General features: G+C 41.3%; 1 protein-coding gene across 2 annotated transcripts in view; it reads right to left on the reverse strand.

The window, feature by feature from the left end:
• SPOCK1 (SPARC (osteonectin), cwcv and kazal like domains proteoglycan 1) overlaps positions 1 to 20848 on the reverse strand; it is a 265743-nt gene extending 244895 nt beyond the window's left edge. For both annotated transcript variants that reach the window (XM_032702921.1, XM_032702920.1), the window contains exons 1-2: positions 20623 to 20848; positions 20100 to 20269 (exon numbers count right to left, since the gene is read on the reverse strand). In XM_032702921.1, the coding sequence (XP_032558812.1) occupies positions 20100 to 20267 (168 nt within the window). In that variant the 5' untranslated portion in view covers positions 20268 to 20269; positions 20623 to 20848. The remainder of the gene's footprint in view (positions 1 to 20099; positions 20270 to 20622) is intronic.
• Positions 20849 to 21868: the final 1020 nt, after the last annotated feature.

The raw sequence follows: 21868 nt of genomic DNA on the forward strand, positions 1-21868 counted from the left end.
AATGAAATGCACCACTAAACATAAATCCTGCAAAGGGCTGTGGAAAACCTCAACTTGGAGAAAGCAAGCCAAGGCACTGAGCTCATCATTCCTCTTCCAAAGTAGAACACATACTCACACATTTGCAGATTTGGGAACTCTAAGCATTATATCTATATATCTAACAAAACTGATAGTTCACCTATTTGTTACAGTTACAAAAATTCATAATGAATTTATGAATAATCAGTTTTCTTTATTTTAAAGCCCTTTGAAAGGAAGGCATGCCCCTCACCTCCTTCCCAAAGTTAGCTTTTTTATTGTTTTTAGTTTTCCTATTTACTCACATCAGAAAAAAGCACCAGGCAGGAGCAAATATGGATAAGCAGACACATTATTTGAAGAGACTGCAACAAGGAACGTGGTTGTAAAACTTCAGCTGATGTCACAGACTGCTCTGCCTTATCACACACAGGAATCATCAGCAAAATTCTCAGAAGACAATTGAATAGAAAGATAATTTGTACTCAGTTGGCTGATAAAACCAACAGAAAAGAAAGGTTATGAGTTTCTTTTACTTCCAAGGGTGAGGAGCCTGATTGCTTGAACAGCTCCCTGGGATCTACAGAAACTCTGCTGGTCACACAAATGTAAAAATAAGCACTCATTAAAATTATGGAGACAAACAGAACTCCCTTGGGGAGAATGGAAATAGGAGGGACTTTTGTCCCTGTGGTTACACAGAGTGGAAGGATGGCCCCAACTCCAGCAAATCTTCCAGAAAAATTGACTTAAAGAGGCAGAGATTTGCCTCACACTTAATTTTCTTGAGCTCTCAGGGAAACTGCTTTGACACGTGAGTGATCAGATAAACAGAAACTATGGTTTTCCAGGAAGAAGATAAGAGAGCCCTGGTGGGGAGTTATTAAGAATTTCTGAAATATGCTGAAACAGTATCTTCAATCTGAACACGATAAAGCTTTATCAGGGTGAACACTTCACAACTTCATTATAAACAACAATTTGTTTGAAGCTTCAGGCAAGGTATCAAACATCCCATACCCGTGCTGTCTGCTTAGTACTTCTGGCTACAGAAATTAGTTAACATCATATTGACTTAATCAAAATAATACAATTTAATTCCATGGTATTTTACATAATAATGGGCTGGCTACAGTTTTCCTGAGACAGAGCATGACATTTGCAAACTAAATTAATTTTTGTAGCACCTATAAACTGGTGAACACTTAATATGAAACATTAACCTTGGGTTGCAAACAGATCTTTTACATAATGCAACTTGCTCTATGCAATACCTTTATTCCCTGCATTAAATGAGTATAGCTGCTTGATGTCAGTGTTTATCCTTTGTGCAGTGTTCCAAGAGGCTCTGTTCAATTTATTTTCAGGGCAGACAAAATTACACTTGTTAATGATCTCCCATCTAACAGAAAAATTAATGTCTTTAGCTTTAAACTTGCTGGAAAGATTGTACTGCTCTGGTGGCTACACATCAAATTCTCAGGAATCCAAACTCTGACTAATCTGGTATCTATAAATGACCTCCCCAGGAATCCAACCTGTTCCAAAACATGAGAAGCATTCAAACAAATACCAACAAACTTTGGAGAGAGATACATCTCAGAAAAGAACCTTGCCCTGTTGATTAGGGATAAATGAGTTAAAAAATATGATAGTGCAGCCTACAGTCCACTGTAGAGAGAGCTGTGCTTGGGCTTAGCCTCAGAACTTAAGTGACATAAATTCCATCTTCCAGAGTATAATGAAATGCTCCTGTAAGGTTATAGAAGCAGAAATATCACTATTCCCTTCTTTTAATATTTTGAGATCAATTGTAATAGATTTTAAAATTACTACACTTAAAAGAGGGTATGGCAGGTAAGCCTTCCAGTTCATCTTAGAAGATTTGTGTTATTAGATTCTTTAAATCAGAAAAGTATTCAAACCTTGCTTCAGAGATATAATTATAATGGTCATTTAAATAAGTAAAGTTTTATGGTAGAAACAAGCAACAAAGAGTAGCTGCCTCTTCATCTCCTTTCTACTCTCTTGAACTGGGAGTAGGGACTTTCCTTGATGTTACAAGCCAGACAGTTTTTCAAAACTCCCCTTTTTTTTTGGAAGTTGTGATTAGGAAGCTTAAAAAAATGCTCACAGTTATAAGTTGGACTGACTACTAGAGAAATTAGGACTCTAAACCAATCTCTGCACTTCTGTCCAGGTTGTAGCATTTTGCAGCACTGGCTCATTCTTCAAGTTTTGTTATCCCATGGTGCAGGAATTCCTGGGCAGGAATCTAGACCAGCTTTTAGTGTACCAGGTTTAAGATGAAAACCAGACTGGTCACATCCTCATCAGTTTGGATAAAATAGCTCCGTGCTGCTACAAGTTCTTGACTAGAAATATTTGGTAGCAAACTCACAGGACTTGGCCAGTGGAAGAGGATATAAAAGATATCCAGAAAAAGAGGGGGAGAAAGGTTAACACCAGAAAAATGCAGAAAAGAAAGAGGATGGACGAGAGATGACAGAATGAAGAAAGAGTAAAGAAAATAAAAAGAGAGAGAAGTGCAAAATAAAAAAGGTGTTGCAGAGTTAATTAGAAGAGACACGGGAAGATGAACCAAGAGAACAAGAAGAGATGGAGAAGGGCAAGGAAACCAAAAGCAAAACCACAATGTGAATGAGGATCAGCTGTTAGACATCAGGGGGAGAGGGTGGACCATTTTCACAGTCCAGAGGCAAGAGTGAATTCCTTCAGGCAGCACAGCCGGGGAGGAGAAGGTGTTTGCCCAGGTCCAGGCATTTTGAAGGAAGGGCCACGTGGATGTGTCTGCCCAGGGCCCCACAGAGCCTGGGCACGAGTGCAAAAAACCCCAAACTGTCAGGCTGACAGATGCTCTGGGGGGGAAGATTTCTGCAAAGCTTTTTCAGCAGCAGAGTTTGCAGCCATTGCAATGACACACGGCTCCGTTGTGATTTTCCATCCGAAAGGAGGCAAAAGAAAATAAAAAAAAAAAAAGAAAGCTAAGGAAAACTCTCCCCTTCACTGGACAAGTGAGTCGAGCACAAAAATATTCCCAAGCAAATGACAGCTTTTTAGTTCATCTTTACATCAAACAGTGACAGCTGTTTGCATGACTCAGACAGATGATTCAGCTGGTGTTGTCCCCTCAGCTCACTCTGGAAAGGAGGGAAGGAGAGAAGCAGTTTATTTTTAAGTATGCTTTACTAGCAACATTTTTATGAGAAATCCTTTACAAGGCTTTCTTTCCTTGAGAGCTGAGGTCTTACTTAAAGTGAGCTGCAGAGATAAATAAGAGTAGATGGCTTCCGGGGAAGCTGGAGACAAAGCAGGAAGCCTTAAAGAACAGAAAGGAGATATTTTGAAAATCCAAGATGCTTTAATTCTACAAAGATCTTCTTATCAAGGACATGAACCAAAATATTTTATAACTAAATCTTTGAGGAAGCACATCACCTATCCCTCTGTGTTGATGAATATTTCAGATATAGGATTTTAATGTCAGTACTGAGTTTCCAAAGGGAGAGAGCACTGCCTGAAGGATAATCTATACAAGTAACAGCCCTCTCAGAAACACCAACATAACCTTCCACGAAGCAGGAAGGTATTCTATCTGGTTTACAGGGACACAGCTTAAGGCTAAAATGGTCATAAAATGGGTAAAAGTCAGAAAACTGGTCACCAGAAGGAAAAATAAAGGGCAATTAATTGTTTTTACTTTCTCTAGACACCTCAAAATGGAGATAGGAGACATCCATTTTTCCGTTCTCAAAGACTCCTTTCAGCTCTAGTATCACATCAAAATTCAGAACTCCAGAAAGTTTGGCCTCTGTTATCACAGTCCATTATTTCCATGGAAGAGTTCAACACGCTGTAAGGCATTCCCACAAATCCCTGCTCACTGCAAAGTACAGCAGAGAACAGATGGAATATCAGTTATTTCTGAATGGAAACTGTAACAATATCACAGAATCAGAGAACATGTCTACTCCAGTTGATAGCAAGGACAAAGGTAACAAAAGCTGCTTGCTCTGCTCCTGAAAACATCTTGATGACAAAGAAACTCTTAGAGAACAAGGTAAACGTATTCAGAGATGGTATCTCTATAAAATGTGCATGAAGAGTCCTGAAACATTTTTGTGGAAAATGCTACAGATTTTTCAACGAGAATAAACAGTAAAATTTACCCAAACTGGTTTCTATTTAAGTATAAAGTTCTGCATCTTAGACATTAGCTTGAATAATTGTGAATAAGTGTGAATAATCTTCATGCAAACAATCTGCCAGAGACAGTTTTAATCTGGGTTGGTTGAGGTTTTTTAACCCCGGGGTTTTTTTTACCCTCAGAACCTCAGCAATAGAGACATTAGTGCTTCATATATATATACATTATATATATATATATATAGTGCTAAAATACTCAGAAAATGGCAATGGATCCCTTCCACTCAGATCTCAAGCACATCAGGATTCCTCTTGCAGGGCAGTCATCCCAGTTAATGCAGAAATCCCAGTGCCCTCTTGGGATCAAATTGCCACAAGTGCCAGAGGATTTCGTGGCCTTTCCCACTTACCCTGGCCAGTTCTCAATGCTCTCCCAGCACCAATCCAGGAGCCTTGCCAGGGGCACAGGGATAAAAGCAGTGTCAGTTGGATATTCTTTTAAGCACTGGCTGGTAGTTTGCCATTTCATTTGTTGAGTGAGGCAGGCCATACTTTTGGTCTGGCATTTCCTTATTGTTTTTATTATCCAAATTACAGTGACAGCTCCTACTGCTTCACTTTTGGGAATTTATTCTGAAATTCTGAAGCGTGATCTAAGGTCTATCTCTGCAAAACAGACTTATTTTTCTTATACTCAGCAGGGTACAAACAAGACTGGAGAGATTAAAAACCCATATATTTTGCTTTGCTTTTCAGAGAGTCAAAGCTGAAAATAAAAATAAAACCAATTATGTAACACAAATGCTGAGGCTGGAATGAAGGAGCAGCTATTCCCATAGCACTCCAGCTTTTGCTGTTTCCATACTGTGTTCATGGGGAAGCAAAACATAAAAGAAGTGCCCTTAACTAAGCACAGAATTGAAATCAGTGCCAGATTTACAAGGAGTGAGGAACTGGAAGATGTGGATGAAAGGCCAGGTAGTTGCTGTGTTCTGTGCAGGAATATAAAGAAGGTCACTTGCTGTCCCTACCCATGTGGTCCTTGTGTACAAGCCCAGAAAAGGGATTTGTGGTGCTCAGAAATGGTATGTAAAGGAGGTGGGAGGAGAAAGAGCTGTTTGACCACAGCAGGGTGCAAATCTTCCTTTGTTAGAAAGCTCAGGAAGGCAGCAGTTCCCCCAAATCAAGAATTCACCCTATAAACAGTGTTTTGGAACAAAAATGGGCCACAACGTTCATTCTCCCATCCCCCAGAAAGAGACACTCCCAAGGCAGCAATGAAAATTTGCTCTGTGAAATTCCTTTTTATTTTCCCTCCTGTCCCTCCTCCAAATCATTAACAATAACTTTTTACTTCACAAATTCACAAATAATTGTTTACTCCCTGTCACTGGATTTCACTGGTTTTCTACAGCCTCACACCAAGCAGATTGTTTTCATGTTCTACCATCGAGAGCATCGAGAGATGTTTTAAACACAAAAGCCAGACCTCCTGCTCTGTACCTCCCTGAAGTACATCCCCCATGTTTTCTCAAACTACCCCAGCCAGTGATCATAGAATCCCCAAGTACTTCTCTGCCAGCAGTGCTGGGAGAGTGGATTAGGTGGCCCTCATTTCTTCCTCGGCTTTTTGCCCAGTCACAAGTTACAGTCTAAGCTGGAAGGAACAATTCCCAGCTCAGCAGGCAGTGGGAAGCCCTGTCATTACAGGGAACACTCTGTAATTCCTCAGCCTTTCAAGGCAGTTTGAAATTTGAAGCAGCACAGCTGCAGTAACCCCAGATCCTGGGTGACACGTCATTTTATCTGTTCCACACTTTCAGCAACTAAGAAACATCTTCTGAAACTGTGAACATGCAACCAAGAGCCACTGATGTGGTTTTCAGCAATCACTACGAGAAAAGACATCTTAAAAATTCACTAATAGCTTCAGAGATGAGGGAGAGAGTAGAATCCTACTGGGCAAAGTTCCTATGACTCATGAAACAGGCTCAGGCAGTTGTAATAGCTAAATAATTTCTGGCAATTCTTGATGAAGGAAGTCTTTCTGACAAGCTTGAAACAGCTTGGGCTCAGTTCTGTTATGGGGCAACTGAAATTATATTGCTTTTGTAGCTCTTGCAGCTGAATGCTGAGATGGCTGGAATGGTGCTGCCCAAGAACATGATGGTTGTGACTGTTTTGATCATCTCTAAACTGAAAATACCTCCTTTGATACTAAACTGAAAATTTCTAAGCCAGTCAACTGGCTTAGAGAAGGCTATTTCTGAACCATTTATGAGGTCTGCAGAAGGAAAGGGACCCAGGAAAAGTCAAACCCCACAGTGACACAGTTGCTTTAATTTAATTCTACTATTGACAACATTAGTTGGTGATAAGGACTAACTATTTGTACTGTAAGATTTGTATTGGTCAGCAGCCCTTGCACAATGACAGCCCTCACTGGACTGGCTTCTGCAACACAGAGAAGTGTTTCCATCCCAAGAAGTTTACAACCTAAATACATTCAAGAATTAAAAAATTCCCCATCAGCTGAACTGAGTAAAACACTAACAATTAATTTAATCTCTTAGATGCAGAAACAGGTGCAATTGGAAAATTAATTTTTCCATACTGGAAAAATTTTGACTCAGTTTTACATCAATATGAAAATGAAAAATTTAGAAGTGTTTAGGCAAGCACAAACCTACAGGTTATTCTGGAAACTCCTTACGTGAGGAGATATAGGGAGTTCACGATGCAAAAAGAAAACATAGTTCACAATATATTTAAATTTTAGTTCAGCATTTGGAGAAAAATAGGAGCTATCAAAGACCATTTCACTGGCTATTACAGATATCCTGCAAAATATTACATACATAGAGGGAATGGCACCACTGTTTCCACAGAAATATTCTATGTCTGCATCCATAGAGTCTGCAGGGAGAAAGTGATACAGTTTCACAGAGAAAGAGAATATCCAATTCACTCTGACTTGAAGGTAAATACAGGTCATCTCCCAGAGCTAAACATCTCAACATGGGGTCATTTATTTTTTTTTAAGAAAAGATAAAAGAAAAAAAAAGAAAATGTGATCTTGACTAGATTGGATGGTTGCAATAATCCATTCAGCTCCTTTGGGACAGACAACACCATATTTCTACTTTATCGATGAAAAACATATTCAGCTTATTTTTCTCTTCAGCAACCTTGTCCTTGCTCTTTGCTCCTTAAAATCAAATATTTGCAAATTTTGAATTTGGAACATGGAATCACCAACTAATCAATCAGCCTTTCCATCCCAGATCTCACCACCCTGAACATTACCCCACCCGAATCTCAGTGATTGTGCCTGTAGGGCTCCCACTGCCTTCCGAAAACACTACATGGAGTAGAAGAAACCACTCTTGTTTTGCCTCTGGCTTTCTATGTGAAACAAGTGCCCTGGTGAAATGCTGACAAAATCCTCTCATGTTTTCCAGCTTTGAAAAATTGTAGCACAATGATAATGTTGGAAGCACACAAGCAAAATACAGAGAGAGGTTTTTCGGTTTGTTTTGTTGGTTTGTTCTTTTTTTTTTTTTTTTTTTTTTACTTACTGCAATTTGAGCAGAGAACTGAATTGTTCCCTTCTGTGTAGAAACAGGACGAGGGAACAGGGAAATCTTATACATTTTGCTATATTGCCCCTAGATAGAAACCACACATAGAGGTTTCAGCCGTGCGGGACAGTAAATGTTGAAATTCCTCCTTGGGCAGCACAAACATGAGCATCACAGAGATGTTTGTAAGTTTGGATGTTTTCATGCTTTATATATGTCCTACACACTAAATTACACCAACTGTTATAAATCCTTTTCCTACTTTACTGCTGCACCACTGTGTTAGAGCACGGAGCAAACTCCTTCCCAAATAAACTCGCAGCAGCTCACGATCACTCCATGGATTCTCTGTCTTAAACCAAGCTTTAGCCATCTGTTCCTCTGCTAATTATGAATGCTACAGATATCCCCAACTACATTGCAGGGAAAAAAGTGATTAAAGTGCCTGCATTCTTTCTACAGGGCATCTCTGTGGTTTATCTCACATTAAAAGCAACACCACCCACCCAGCCCCAACACACACGAGTCCCACAGTGGGAAGACCACAGAAGTGCCCATGTTTAGAGCTCCTCAGCTGGCAACAAGCCAGTGGTGATGGCTTAGAGTCCAAAATGGGTTCTGTACACTCAGCAAGACAAACTTCACAGCTGTGCCCAGAGTCACCCACACATCTGAAGGGGGCTCACCAGGAGCTTTGCTCACAAGAGCTGCTCCTGCCCAGGTCAGGCTCACCCAGGTCCTGCTCAGCACACAACTCATTTTCAGTTGTACCCTCACTAAATCCCTTCCTTTTCTCCTCTCCCCCTGACCTTAACACCATCATCAACCAGGGATTTTGGAGCCCTCCTTAATGAAGTGGAACACAGCTTTCCTTGTCTGCCTTCTTCCCATTCTGTGTTTATAGATTCCTTACCCAGATTCCTACACACACAGACACGCATCACATTCTTAATTTCCTCTTTCTGTCGGGCATTTTCCATGAGGAGAAGCTGCTGGGCCTCAGGAAAGATTGTTTCAGCCATGATTTCTTACATAATGGAGCATGTCTCCATTTCAGCCACGACTCCTCTATCTGCATCCACTAAATTATCCAGCATTCATTGCCTATGACACAGATTGGGGCTTTTAAATGGTTTTTGGTATCAGTTTTTTTGTTCTGTTTTTAATTTCCTTGCACCTATAGTTTCTCCTTTTAAAAAATAACTGAAGAAAACACATTTATTCTCTCATTGCTCTCTCAGTAACTCCTAATTTCAGGGGAGCTTCAGCTTTAAAATCAGCCATGCCCTAAGGCTTGATCTCAGTATCTGATTTTACATCCACATATCACCTTAGTGAGTTCAAATTTTATAGACAACCTTGCACCATTCTGGATGGAACACACCAACTGCTCCATTCCTGATACATCAGGAGTGGTTTTGCCATGCTGGGGCAGGTTTCAAAATTGCTTCCTGTTTGCAGCTTCTTTCTTTGCTAATGGAAGCTGCAGCACAAGCCACATCTGTCTGTGATACTGTGATACTGCTGCCTGCTGTAATGGAATATTGCTTATTCTTGATTCCCTAGGGCCAGATTGTGCCATTGAAATGTGGATGGAAGTATCCCAACAGAAACTAATGCTAAGTTTGTGCAGTTGCTTAAAAAAAAATACTGATAGCAAAATATCGTGAAGTTGTTTGGATTTTTTTTCCCTTTATATACAGGGATAGGTCTATTTGTGATGCCATATGTTGCTTTACAAATGGAAGTTTCAATATATTTTAATATGGTTCTAAAATTGTTTATAGCTTTTCATGATGCTCAGAAATTGTTGTTCTATATCCATTAAAGTTTTTTGTATTGTGTTCAGTCTTCTTTTCTCTTTTACAGGGCATGCATTGCACCTGGATGGGAAATGCTGGCTCACAATCTCCAGGAGCACTATTTCCAGGGGAAAAGGATTACCTTTCATCTCAGGTTATAAGAAGTTCATTACAACTCCCAAAATCTTTGCTTTGCCAGGCATTTTAACATTTATTCAGATAAGACAGAAAGCTCTTCTTCATGAGAAGAGCAAAGGCTTTATAGAAGGAAGACTAGATATAAAAATAGATATCTGTGCCACGGAAGGATCATCATTTCAGTCCATCTTGCCTCATATTCCACTGAAAATAAACCCTTAAGTGTCCTGTTATATCCAACTTAACTTTGTTATATAAGCATGAAGAGACTAATAAATCCAGGGCCACTGATCTGAATCACCCTCTACTTCATTATGAGCAAACATATCTGGTTTACCAGTTTCCCTCATGCTGCACAACTGCAGTTCTGCACACAGCTGACAGAATGCAGTATTTTTCCAGTTTATATTTATTCTAATTAAATGTGGCAGGATTTCCTTTTGGATGCTGCTGTCCTGAGTGAACCATAATGTGGAGATTCATGGTTATGTTTAAGGAATAAGGCAGACAGTTCTGTATTTAATCCAATAATTATCCCCTGCTTACAGATATCCCTGCTGAATGCAGCACTCTGGCATTCTTTTATGTGAAACAATTTCTTTTTTAGACATATGAAACAAGTTTTAAAATGATCAGTGGATTTAAAAACCCTAAGAGTCACGAGTTTCACTAGATGTAGTTTAACTTAAAAATAAAGCAGATACAGGGAACCTGCTTTGCCTAATATCTCTGTTTTAACAGGAGATACCTAGTCCCCTTCCAACATGATATCAAACTAGAAAATCTTTACCTAGCATCAAATAAATAATAAATACATAACCAGTATAAAAGGATTGGTTATCTTGTCTTCATTTAGGAAAAAATGAATAAAATTTATCCCCTAGTATATAGGGGGTGAAGTTAATGTTATCCCACAGGAAATGAATCTGAGCCAATAACACTGCTGTCAGACATGGAAACATATATCCATGGGAACATATATCCATGGGAACATATATCCATGGGAAGAACAGACCTGTTCAGCCTTGTCTGGATTCCAGCACAGAGGAGAACTGTCCTGGGACACATGATATCAATTTTGGTGTTAGATCTGCCATTGGCTTGATGGATAACTCTGAATTTGCTCTATCCTCTGCTCCCGTATCCGTCTAATGTAGATATACATTCCTCAGGACGCCGGGATCAGGACTGGACAGCTCCTGACAGGCACGGCTGGATCCCCGAGAGGATTCAGCACCGGACAGCTCCTGACAGGCACGGCTGGATCCCCGAGAGGATTCAGCACCGGACAGCTCCTGGCAGGCACGGCTGGATCCCTGAGTGGATTCAGCACCGGACAGCTCCGGGCAGGCACGGCTGGATCCCTGAGTGGATTCAGCACTGGACAGCTCCTGGCAGGCACAGCCAGACCCCTCACCTCCATCATAACATTTCTGATTATCCACCAAGAAATGTCAGACTCAGAATCACATATTTGGAGTTGGAAGGGACCCACGAGGATCATGGAGTCCAACTCTCAAGTGAACGGCCCACACAGGGATCAAACCCGTGGCCCTGGTGTCAGTAGCCAGGCAGTTCTGAACTCTCTAAAACTGATTTTTATTAATATTTACCAATTGCAATCAGATTCTACCAAGAACCTTAACATCTTGAAATAAAACTATTCTAAAAACAACGTTTTCCACTCCCTTGAAGAAACAATTCAGCTTCATTTCTTCTTAACCCTGTAATTACAATTTTCAGCCTCTCTCTACTATTCACTAAAATTTAGACATCCCCCCCTCTGTTCCAGTGATTGCAGCTGCCTCTACCTTTCTACCTCGATCTTCTGTTCAGGTTCAAGTTCTCTAACTGCTACAACTTGAACAGAAAGTCAGAAAGGACTACATACAAACACTAGAAGACAGCACTGAAATGAATTTCTGAAAAGACAACTGAACACAGGGAAGGAAGGATGAAGACAGATCTCCAAGGTAAAAAACCACATAAAAATTATGCTGTGCAATTTGAAATGAAACTGTATACACAGCTGAATTTCCTGATTAGACAATTCCAAAGCATAGACAGACAAGTATCACCGCCTCTATCAATCCCAGTGTTAGCCAGAATTCAGCTCTAAGCCATGATATATTGAAAACTTTTTCAAAAAACCAATCTGAATATAGTTACTCTAAGAGTAATTTTTAATAAAGTATTTTTCTATCTACCCAGCAGAAAGCAATCAGTGAAGTGAATTTATGACACAAAGTTCATTAAGAGGACAGCGAAGATCGCAGAATTAATTGATGCCCCCGTGTACCTATTTAATGAGAATGATTTTCTGTTACCCTGGATTACAAACCAAGCCATAGAAGTGACAGATAAAGACCAATCTACTCCCTGCCAAAGCCTCTATTCAGCAGCTTAGCAATTTATCTGTAAACTGAATTTTGAATCATATCTTAGCCTTGAAACTCATTAGACATTAGATGTTCAGTCCAAATCTGTAATTCAATTTTCAGCTGCCAACCTGCAACAGCAAATCCCCCAGTGCCAAGTGCTGGAGTTATCCACCTGATCTCAGACTACTCACTTGAGCTGAGACTTGGTAACTTAGCAGCAAAAAGCCCTCCTTAAAGCTGGAAGAATGAAGTGTTGGAAGTACAGCAAATCACACTGGAGGCAGCAGCATCACCTTAACTGTGCTCTGTTTCAACTTCACTTTCTTTCTTCTTTTTGGTTGGAAATGATAAAATGTATACTTTGTAGACTGTGGGTGTTTGATTTTCAGATAGTTTGATTCCTCCAGGGACTTCAAGGGAGCTGCTTCTATTTATGCTGGTCAGACAGCTGATCTTTCAGTGTTTTCCAATTCCACAGTGTCCTTCAAAAGCCAAAGAGAACTGTTTAATCCAACATGTACAGTTGGTCTTTGTGTAAGAGAACAGGAAGATGAGGAACACGAGAATCAAATTCAGGCCTCACTAAAGTCTGTGAGAATTTGGTCATGAGCTTCAACACAATCAAGACTTCACCCCAGCTCCTTTGGGTAAATCTCATTTTTGGTTACATAAGGAAAGAAATAATCAAACAGTCTTTGAATAAACAGATGTTATCTTAAAGAAAAAAGTTTTCATATCCTCGATGTAATATTTGAGCTTCATTTTCCTCATGAAGTCCTACCTCTTGTAAAAGCAGCTCAGCTGTTCCACCCCAGACAATCATGCATTTTATCCTCAAAAAATTGATAAAGACAAACTGACTGGAATTACACATCTCTAGCCCCTGTGGTTAAAATCATTCATATAAAGTAAATAGTTAAAATATTTGAGACCAAAAAAAAAACAAAAAAAACCACAAAAAACCAACAAAAAAAGGCAATAATCTCCCTGATGATCAAAACTAGCTATCATAACTAGGCTTTAACTTAAGCTTTTGACCCTTGAGAATAATGAGCCTGTTTTTCTCCACCCTAATCCTGGACAATTTACCTGAAATAAAACTGGTACCCTTTGCCCATGGATACCTGAGCCTGAGAACAGCTGTTACTCCATCAGACATCAGAACTCAGCCTCCTAGGACGACTTTCAATTCCATTTTATATTACACTGACATGGTTTGATGTGATGTATGGCTCATTTGTGGTTTTTTTCCTTTTATGACAGTGAATTTCCCATGAATCTGAGAAAATTACAATTTAAATTTGGATTAAAACAAACCTCTATGGAAAAAAAATCCTACTGAAGGGGAACAGGACAGGGACAAGCAGTAGAATACAAGAATGGTTACTCTAAAAATGCATAAAACATGTTAGTGAAAACTTTGAATCCACAGAATTTCATGGCAGGGATATGATTTGTGAGTGCAGTCTACAGAACACTTCTGTAAGTGAGGAAACTATTAAAGTTATCATTTGAAACACATAATACAGAAACTCACACCCTACTTTGGTACTTAACTTTAGAGTCTCAGGAAATTCCTAGGGAAGCTGGATAAGAGTCAGTTAATTACAAAAAGCTGGCTCTCTGTACCTTCCAAGTTAATTATTCTGACATAAATGCCATTATTTCCCCCCTTTTCCACTGCAGAAAGCAAGTGTCAAATTTGAGAAGGGGTTTTTTAGTGAACATATCTCTCCTGCTTGTAAGAAGCTGATTATGCACTACATTTGCCCAGATTCAGTCTCATGTGTTGCTGTTCTTTTAAATTTCATGCAAGTACCTCTCAGCTGTATTTTTTGATCACATTTATATTCCAGCCCTGTCCCTCTGTTGAGTGAGAATTGCTGGAAGAGAACCTATGTCTAAGATAGACTTATAAATCACATTTTGACTCTGTTGTACTTCAGATCCAGGGGAATAACACACACACCCAGTGTTCACCTTCAATTAAAGCTCAAGGTGGGCTTGGAATGAAAATCTCCAGGGAAGGCAGCCTGAGGTGCCTGTGTCCTGTCACATAACCCAGACACTTCCCTCACTGGTACATCCCTGATTTAGCCAGCAGGTTTTTTCCAAGTGTACTGTCACCCTCCTTAGGACTACAGATAATTAGCATGGTTTCTCCAGGAATATATGGATTGGATGGACCAACAACTGCATCACAGGAAAACTTGTGCCTGCATTTCAGGTGAAGAAAGTAGAAGAAGTGATGTTCTGCTAATAGACTGTTGGCAGAAAAAAGCTTCATTCTGCCTGTAGATCTAAAGAGAACGTAGAAAAAAGAAAATGCGATTTCAAAATAAGTAGTTTCCCCTTCTGGTGGATTGGGGATAAGTTGAAATTGGAGAAGTCCTTGGCAGTGAGATGCCACTGAAGGGTGGATCTGCCAGGGAAGGGGCAGCAGAAAGAACCCAATCTGCAGAAATGACCTGGGAGCTCAAAAACCCCAAAGGATTGAGGGATACTTGGGTGTCACAGATCAGGTTCCACCCCAGGTATGGACATGGAGCAAGACAACCTCCAGTGAGGGGCTTTAAACCTCATGACACGTGTGACATAAAAATCCAAGGCCTTTAGAACCCCCAGATCCAGGTTCTTTATGACAGTTTACTATATCTGAATATTTTTTGTTAACATACAAGCTACATATTGAAAATGAAGTGCTCATTAAGACAACTTTTAAAACATACCTGTGGGTGGAGTAATAACCTTAACCCTAAAGTCAGCAATAAGGTTATTTTTGTCACCAATTATCTACTTGTTTTTTTATCTCAACTTCACTCAATGCAGGTTTTGCTGCCCTTTTTTCTGTAAATATTCTGAAGCAGATCTACTCTTACACAATTACCTTTGTGTGGGGTAAACTAATAGACCATATTGTTTTAAAACAGGCTCTTTTTTTCCTATGAAGCTGGAAGGCTTTTGGATCACCAACTCCACAAAAATTTGTCTTTCTTGAGTTTAACTGATCAGAAGTGCTCACAATATTCATAATTAAGTATTCACTCCTACACGTTGTACATTTTTATTTCATCAACAGAACCAGAAATCTTTCATTTTCTGACTTCTAGAATATATTTGCTCTCCTCAGAGCAGCATTACTTTTGTAACTTAGATAACTCTGCAAATCAATGGAAGTACACAGGTTTTCCCTCTCATCTATTTCAAGCTGAGCTGCTGGGACCCAGAATAAATTTGTGTTAGCTCTCAATTCCGTGACCTTCCACTTTGTACTTTTAAATTTCATTTCATTTCTATTACTTGAGTTCTCAAGGTCTTCCAGTTCTGCCTGCTTGGTATTCCAGCCCTCCTCAGCACTGGTCATGTTTTCCAACTCCCTGCTATCAGGTTTCACTACCACACTTCTAATTTGGGGCTAAACAAATCAGAGAAAGGTAAGGGCCAACAAGGGGGAAGAAGTGTGAAGAGCCAACCCAAAGGACAAAAACTCATCAGTGGCAAAGCTGGAACAAAATAAAACCCTCCAGTTCCTAATCCTGTATTTGCTTTGTCACCTCTGATCAGGTGTGAGGAGGAATTTGCAGGCTCAGAAAGGGGATGTATATTAATAACTAACAAAATTGGAGGGGATGGTAGTCTCTGACCAATCTGGGAAATCTAACATCTAATCTACTTATAACCATCATCAGCACGAAGAGTTATATATAAATATATATAACTATTTAGCCAGCAAGTGTGAGCAACGTTTCCACACAGATGCTGACATTTCATGCCTTGCTTCTTAGGCATCCACAGCCTCAAAGCGTCTCCAGGCATAAAAATGCAGGGGGTTTTAACATGATAGCCTGAACTGAAACTCTGTAAGCAATAAAATTTTGAGAAACAGCTTAGTTAATGCTCAGAACGTGGGCTGGCAGCCTGCCATGCATAAGCAGGCACTGAAACCACAGCTCATGCCAAGCTTTCAACTTCATGGAAATTCCTTGTGTGGTTTGTACTGGATCCTCTTAGTTCATTTTACTTTTTTCTTCCCTTTTGCAGTTTAATCCGTGGCTAGTTGAACTTATTACCTTTTTATATGTAAGCATTAATAATGTAATAGACATAAGTCCAAGTAGAAGTAATAGAATTAGTCTGTTCATATAATTTTGATTAAAGGCAGATCTAACACTAAAAGGACACTTATTCTGTGCCAAGACTTTATGAACACGAGATGCTGCAGTGTTACAATAACATGTGTGGCTATTTGCATAAAAATAAATGTTTCTAAGACTTATAAAAATTCACTCCACATTCAGCTGCCAAATCTGCTCTGAAGGTTTTACTCCTTTGGCTCCTCTCAAGCCAAAGGATCCCTCTCAACAGATTTGATCCAAAGATTGAGGCCTCCATATTTAGGTTCCTGATATCAGAAGGTCTAATTTGACTCTCATCTCTCTCATGTCTGTTTTTCCAAGCCTCAAATCTGCACAAGGGAAATAGCTGCAGGTCCTCCCTGGAGACTGTGCTTAGCTTATTTTTTTCTTTCTCTAGTAATAATTCCATTGATTTAATTTTTACTTTTAGAAACTTACTAGTCAGTAACTTAAATATGTATCAAGTCACATTCAATATATGGATTAGGTGCATAATAAATTTCATATTACCACAGATCCTGAGCTCTGTCCTTTCTTATTTACAGCTTCAACATGCAGTTGTGAGGAAGACAAATATTATTATCCCCAGCTTTAAAATGGAACTTAAGACAGAGCTAAGATTTTGTCATTTGCCACATAGAAAGTCCATAGAAAGACAAGCAAAAAGAGGTGGAAGACAGATTGGAATATCAGGTTCAGATTGCACTGAAAGCTTATTAATACAACAGACATTACACCATTAGTGATGCTGGGCAGATGTACAATATACAAGATTTTCAACTGCAAGTGTTTCACAACAGGTCAGTCACATGAGTCTTACTATTTATTATAAGCTCTGCTTGTTTTTAAAAATGGAGGACTTGAAAAAAATCAGCAAATTGTGTTCAAACCGTGTGAAAAGATTGTATTGTAAAGTATTGTTTTAAACAGACCCCTTGAGGCCTTTGGGAAATGATGACAGGTCTGCATTTCACACTATTAAATTCAGTCAGATTCAGAAATTTAGCCTGATTCTAAGGCTGTAATGCAGCCTGAGGGGGGATTTCTGTGCTCTCTTTTCACAGACTGTAATGACTTCTGGGCCAATAAGTGCAACTACCACGCTGCCTTTGCCCAGAAGAAATATGGGTCACAGTAAGAAAATCAATCAATAGCTGTCCTCTCAAATCAGGCCATATTGGCCCATAGCTCAATAAGGCTGACCTACCAATTGATTTTAACAAGAATAACTAAAAAAGTTGAGAGAAATTCAATTTAAAATTTTATATTCCATTACACATCACCTGTAAAAAAACCCTACCCAGCACTGCAACATTAGGCCAGATTTCTGTGCACATCTGGGTGTGCAGATGTTTGTGCTGACACAGAGTTTAAAGTGGCCACACCCAAAGCCATCAAATCTTAGCCCCACACCTTCAGTTTTTCTCCCACTGTGCAGAAGGGCACAGTTATGTCAATATTAGTGCAAATACATTTATGTAATGTGAGGAAATTCAGAAAGCAACTGAAGGTAATTATGGTAATTACTGCAACCTCATTTACAAGGTATGAAGCTTCTGCCCTGTAGCAGCTGCAGTGTCAGAGCCAAGAAGGTTTGAAATGAAACACTTCTCTACTCCCTCCTCCTGTGCAAAGCCCACACCAAGAACCTCATCTAGTCACGATGTGTGTAAAGCTACAGTTTGGGAAGGAGGGCAAAAAGGGAAGATAATTTTCCTGCAAGTCAACAATTATGGTTGAAATGCTGGTCGACTCCACCCCCAGCAGTTAATACTGTTATGATGCATCTCCCCAACATTTTAAGAGATGTTTTAACAAATATTTTAACAACCTGTCACCAACACAGCACAAAGCAAGGACCAGATTTCTCCTAATAACAGCTCTGCATGCAAGAAGGGCTGTCTCTGCCATACCTGCTATGTTGGCAGCAACTCTGCCAATGGACACAGAACCTCTCACACAAGATTATGATCCAGGAAATCATTTTGGTTGAAGACACATTTTTAAGAGCTTAACTACATATGCAAGCTTTTTATATTTTCATTTTGGAAAAAGCTTAATAGGAGATGATTAGTAGTCTCTGTTAATTTGCCCCATAAAAGGTTTAATGAATAATCATATGCATTTGTAACATTCTAGTTTTGAAGTAATTAAATTAAACCATTAAGACAGCTGGATTGAAAGATAGCTAAACTTTGCATGAACTTTATATTATTTCCTTTTCTTGGTAGGCCACTGGTTAAGTTTGGTTTTTCTTTTCCAAAAAATGATTCTTCCTATAAAAGAGAGTTTTGGGGCTTTATGCAGGTTTTTAACATTTTCAGAAAGTCTAGAAAAGCATTCCCAGTTGTGACACCTCAAAACATGAGATATTCTTTGTAAACATCTTCCAGAGGAACAAGAATAATTTCTCTGAAAGAGGATGAGAAGTTTCAAGGACTCCAGGTTTAAAAAAAAGGAAGAGGGAAGTGGAAAACATAAAAGTAAGATAAGGAGGGAAGCAGAAAACATAAAAAATTACATAAAAATAGTTAAAAACTTTAAGGTGTGGGATTAATACAAGGCCTCCATTTGGAAGGAGACTGTTGAAAGATGTCCCTTGCTATAAATCTGTCTCCAGTTAAAAGTGTTTCCAGATTAATTTTTCAGTCCTTCATTCCATTTATCACTTTCAAATGCTGCCAAATTCTCACATCAAGTTGGATTCAGAAATTACCAAGTGAAATCCTTAACCTGAGTTCCCCGGGAGACTAAACCAGATATGGGCAAAGATTCCCTTGGAGTATGGTAAAAATCCAGGCATACATATTAACTGTAGAATCCCCTTTTCCAGACACCTATTACAGGAGAACTCCACAGTCCCAGGAGGTGGATGTGTCATCACAGGGACTGCACAGGAATACACACCCTGAGAGAGCTGGGGATCCCATTGCTAAGGCCATACCTTGTTATACTGGGATTCAGAGCAGCATTTCTAAGACACAGAGATGACCACAACCACAGCAGAATGTAGAGAGCATAAGCAAGGCAGAGACCCATTGCATTTAACTCTAATACTTTTACTTCCTCCTCAAAAAGTCAAACACAGTGTTAAGATCACAGAGACAAGCAGAGCATCAAAGTTTGACTTGTTAATATACCACAAATGGCCAGGTATTCCTAAACAAACAGATCCTTACAGAGTAGTACCATCAGAACTGCCAGCCAGCTCTACTCTTCCCTTTCCTAGAGTCACACTGAGCTCATAAACATTACCTTGCCCATAAACAATGCATTTCCCTTTCTGCCATCATTGACATAATACCCATGACTGTATTCAAACAAGAGGAAGTCAAGATTTAATTTTAATGTCATAACACATCTTGAAGTCACCCCTATTTTCCAGACTGAAAGAGAAAACCCCAAGCCAAAGCATTGCTTCCTCCAAGCCTATACCAGCCTCGAAGATCTCCACAAGCAGAAATGACAATAAAAGCTGCAGGCAAAAAAAGCTTCACTGTTTACCACCTTGTGGCTTGAACTGGTAAGTATTCCTTTCTTATACACCCCCCCCCCCCCATTCCATCCCTTTGCAGTTAATCAGCCTTTAAGCATCAAGCACAGAAACTTCACTCAAAGTTCCTCCCCAGAGGAAAATTGAAGACCATAAGCTCACAGGGAGACTGACACAGAGCCCAAGCTGCCCCAGTCGATGGGGTGATCAGGGATGCCAGGACTGCCTGTCCAGCTCCCAAACAGTTCTGAACATCCTTCACACAAGCAGCAACCGGTTGCCCAAAGCTGCATCTCTCTTCTACCCGCAGCTTCCCAAAGCCAGCAGGAAGGACGCAATGGAACGAACAAGAAGCATGCGGCAAACGGAGAAGTACTTACATCCCTGAATTTGTTCCAGTACTTGTCCTTATCGTACTGCGAGACGGTGCTCAGCCATTTGTCGTTGTCCAGGAAATTGCCATGATTGCTGTTACTCGTGATGATTTCAGGATGCCGGCTCTCCGCTTGCAGGAAGCACCAGGCAGCGATCAGCAGCACCCCCGACATCTGCAAGGAGAGGAGAGGAGCGGGGATGAGCGGAGGGGAGCGGAGAGGGGCGGCGGCTCCCCGGGCAGGGAAGTTTAGAGGGGACCCAAGTTGGGGCCAGTCGCCCCCCACGGTCCTCGCCAACTTCTGGCTGCGGAGCTGCCGCGTCCGCCGAGACCCCGCCGCGCCCGCCCAGCGCGGAGGGGCGGGGAACAGCGTCAGTAATAACGATAATAATAACAATAATAAAAACAGAAATAGACCAGGTCCCTGGGGCCGGGCGGGGACCCGCAAGGTGGTAGGGAGCCGCAGCCAAGCCAAGCCAGCGCTGGCCCCGCGAAGTTTGGCTGCCAGGGCGAGAGGAAGCTCCTACCTCCGGGCAGCGCCGCCGGCCGGGGCTCCCGGCACCGTGCGCGGATGCTGCTGCTCCTTCTGCTCTTCCTCCCGCTGCCGCCGCTCCGCTGTGCGGTGCCGCTGCTCGGCGGCGGTCCCGGAGCCGCTGTCCCCGCTGTCCCCGCTGTCTGTCCCCGCTGTCTGTCCCCGCTGTCCCCGCTCTGTGTCCCCGCTCTGTGTCCCCGCTGTCCCCTCTCCCCGTCCCCGCTCTCTCTCCTCGCGCCGCCGCCTCCCGCCGGGTCCGCGCGTGCGGGTGCGCGCGGGGCGGGCGCGGCCGGGCTCTGGCGCCCCCTGCCGGCCGAGCGGGGCCGGGCAGCCCGGGGAGGGGACGGGGGGGGACGGGCGGGAGAGCGGGAGTGAGGGAATGAGGGATGGGATGAGGGATGAGGGGATGAGGGGTGAGGGGATGAGGGGGTGAGGGGATGAGGGATGAGGGGAGTGAAGGGATGAGGGATGAGGGATGAGGGGATGAGGAGGTGAGGGGATGAGGGAATGAGGGAATGAGGGTGATGCCTTAAGACCCTTTCAGTTTTTTTGACTTTGCTAATTTTATAAGCTTTATACGTAATTATAGTAGAAGTAGATTTTAGAAGCAGCTATGTTGTATTCCTCACCCTTTAGCACCCTTTAATTTATACATTCCTCAACCCTCTTACCCCGTTCCATGTACCCCATATCAATCCTACCCCTGAATTCAGCAGAAATGTTTAGTCTCTTGTCAAGGCAAGGCCTATGCTGTTTGGGGAACACTTATATCTTGGCCTGAACAACAGAACAGAGTCAAGAACTAGGTGACCATGTACCCTTCGTGCTCTGAGGATGATGAGAATGATGAAGTGGATGGTCCCAAAAAGTCCCCAGACCCAATTCTAAGGGGGTGGGCCCGGGGCGAACCAGAGCAAAGGTTACGGGGTGGACACACTTGGGATTGGACGGATGGTATTATAAAATGTAACATCTCAGGCACAGAGGGCACTGCGTCTTGTAACATCTATTACCTTGGCACAATTAAACACTTTCCTTATCTCACCCTCAATTGACTGCTCCTGAGTTTTTCTTTAGCACCAGCTGAGCAGGCATCAAGGGGATGAGGGGAGTGAGGGGATGAGGCAAGTGAGGGGTTGAGGGGAGTGAGGGGAGTGAGGGGTTGAGGGGAGTGAGGGGAGTGAGGGGATGAGGGGTGAGGGGTGAGGGGAGTGAGGGGATGCGGGGATGAGGGGAGTGAAGGG

Source organism: Chiroxiphia lanceolata, chromosome 15 (assembly GCF_009829145.1).
Source record: "Chiroxiphia lanceolata isolate bChiLan1 chromosome 15, bChiLan1.pri, whole genome shotgun sequence".
Taxonomy (NCBI): domain Eukaryota; kingdom Metazoa; phylum Chordata; class Aves; order Passeriformes; family Pipridae; genus Chiroxiphia; species Chiroxiphia lanceolata.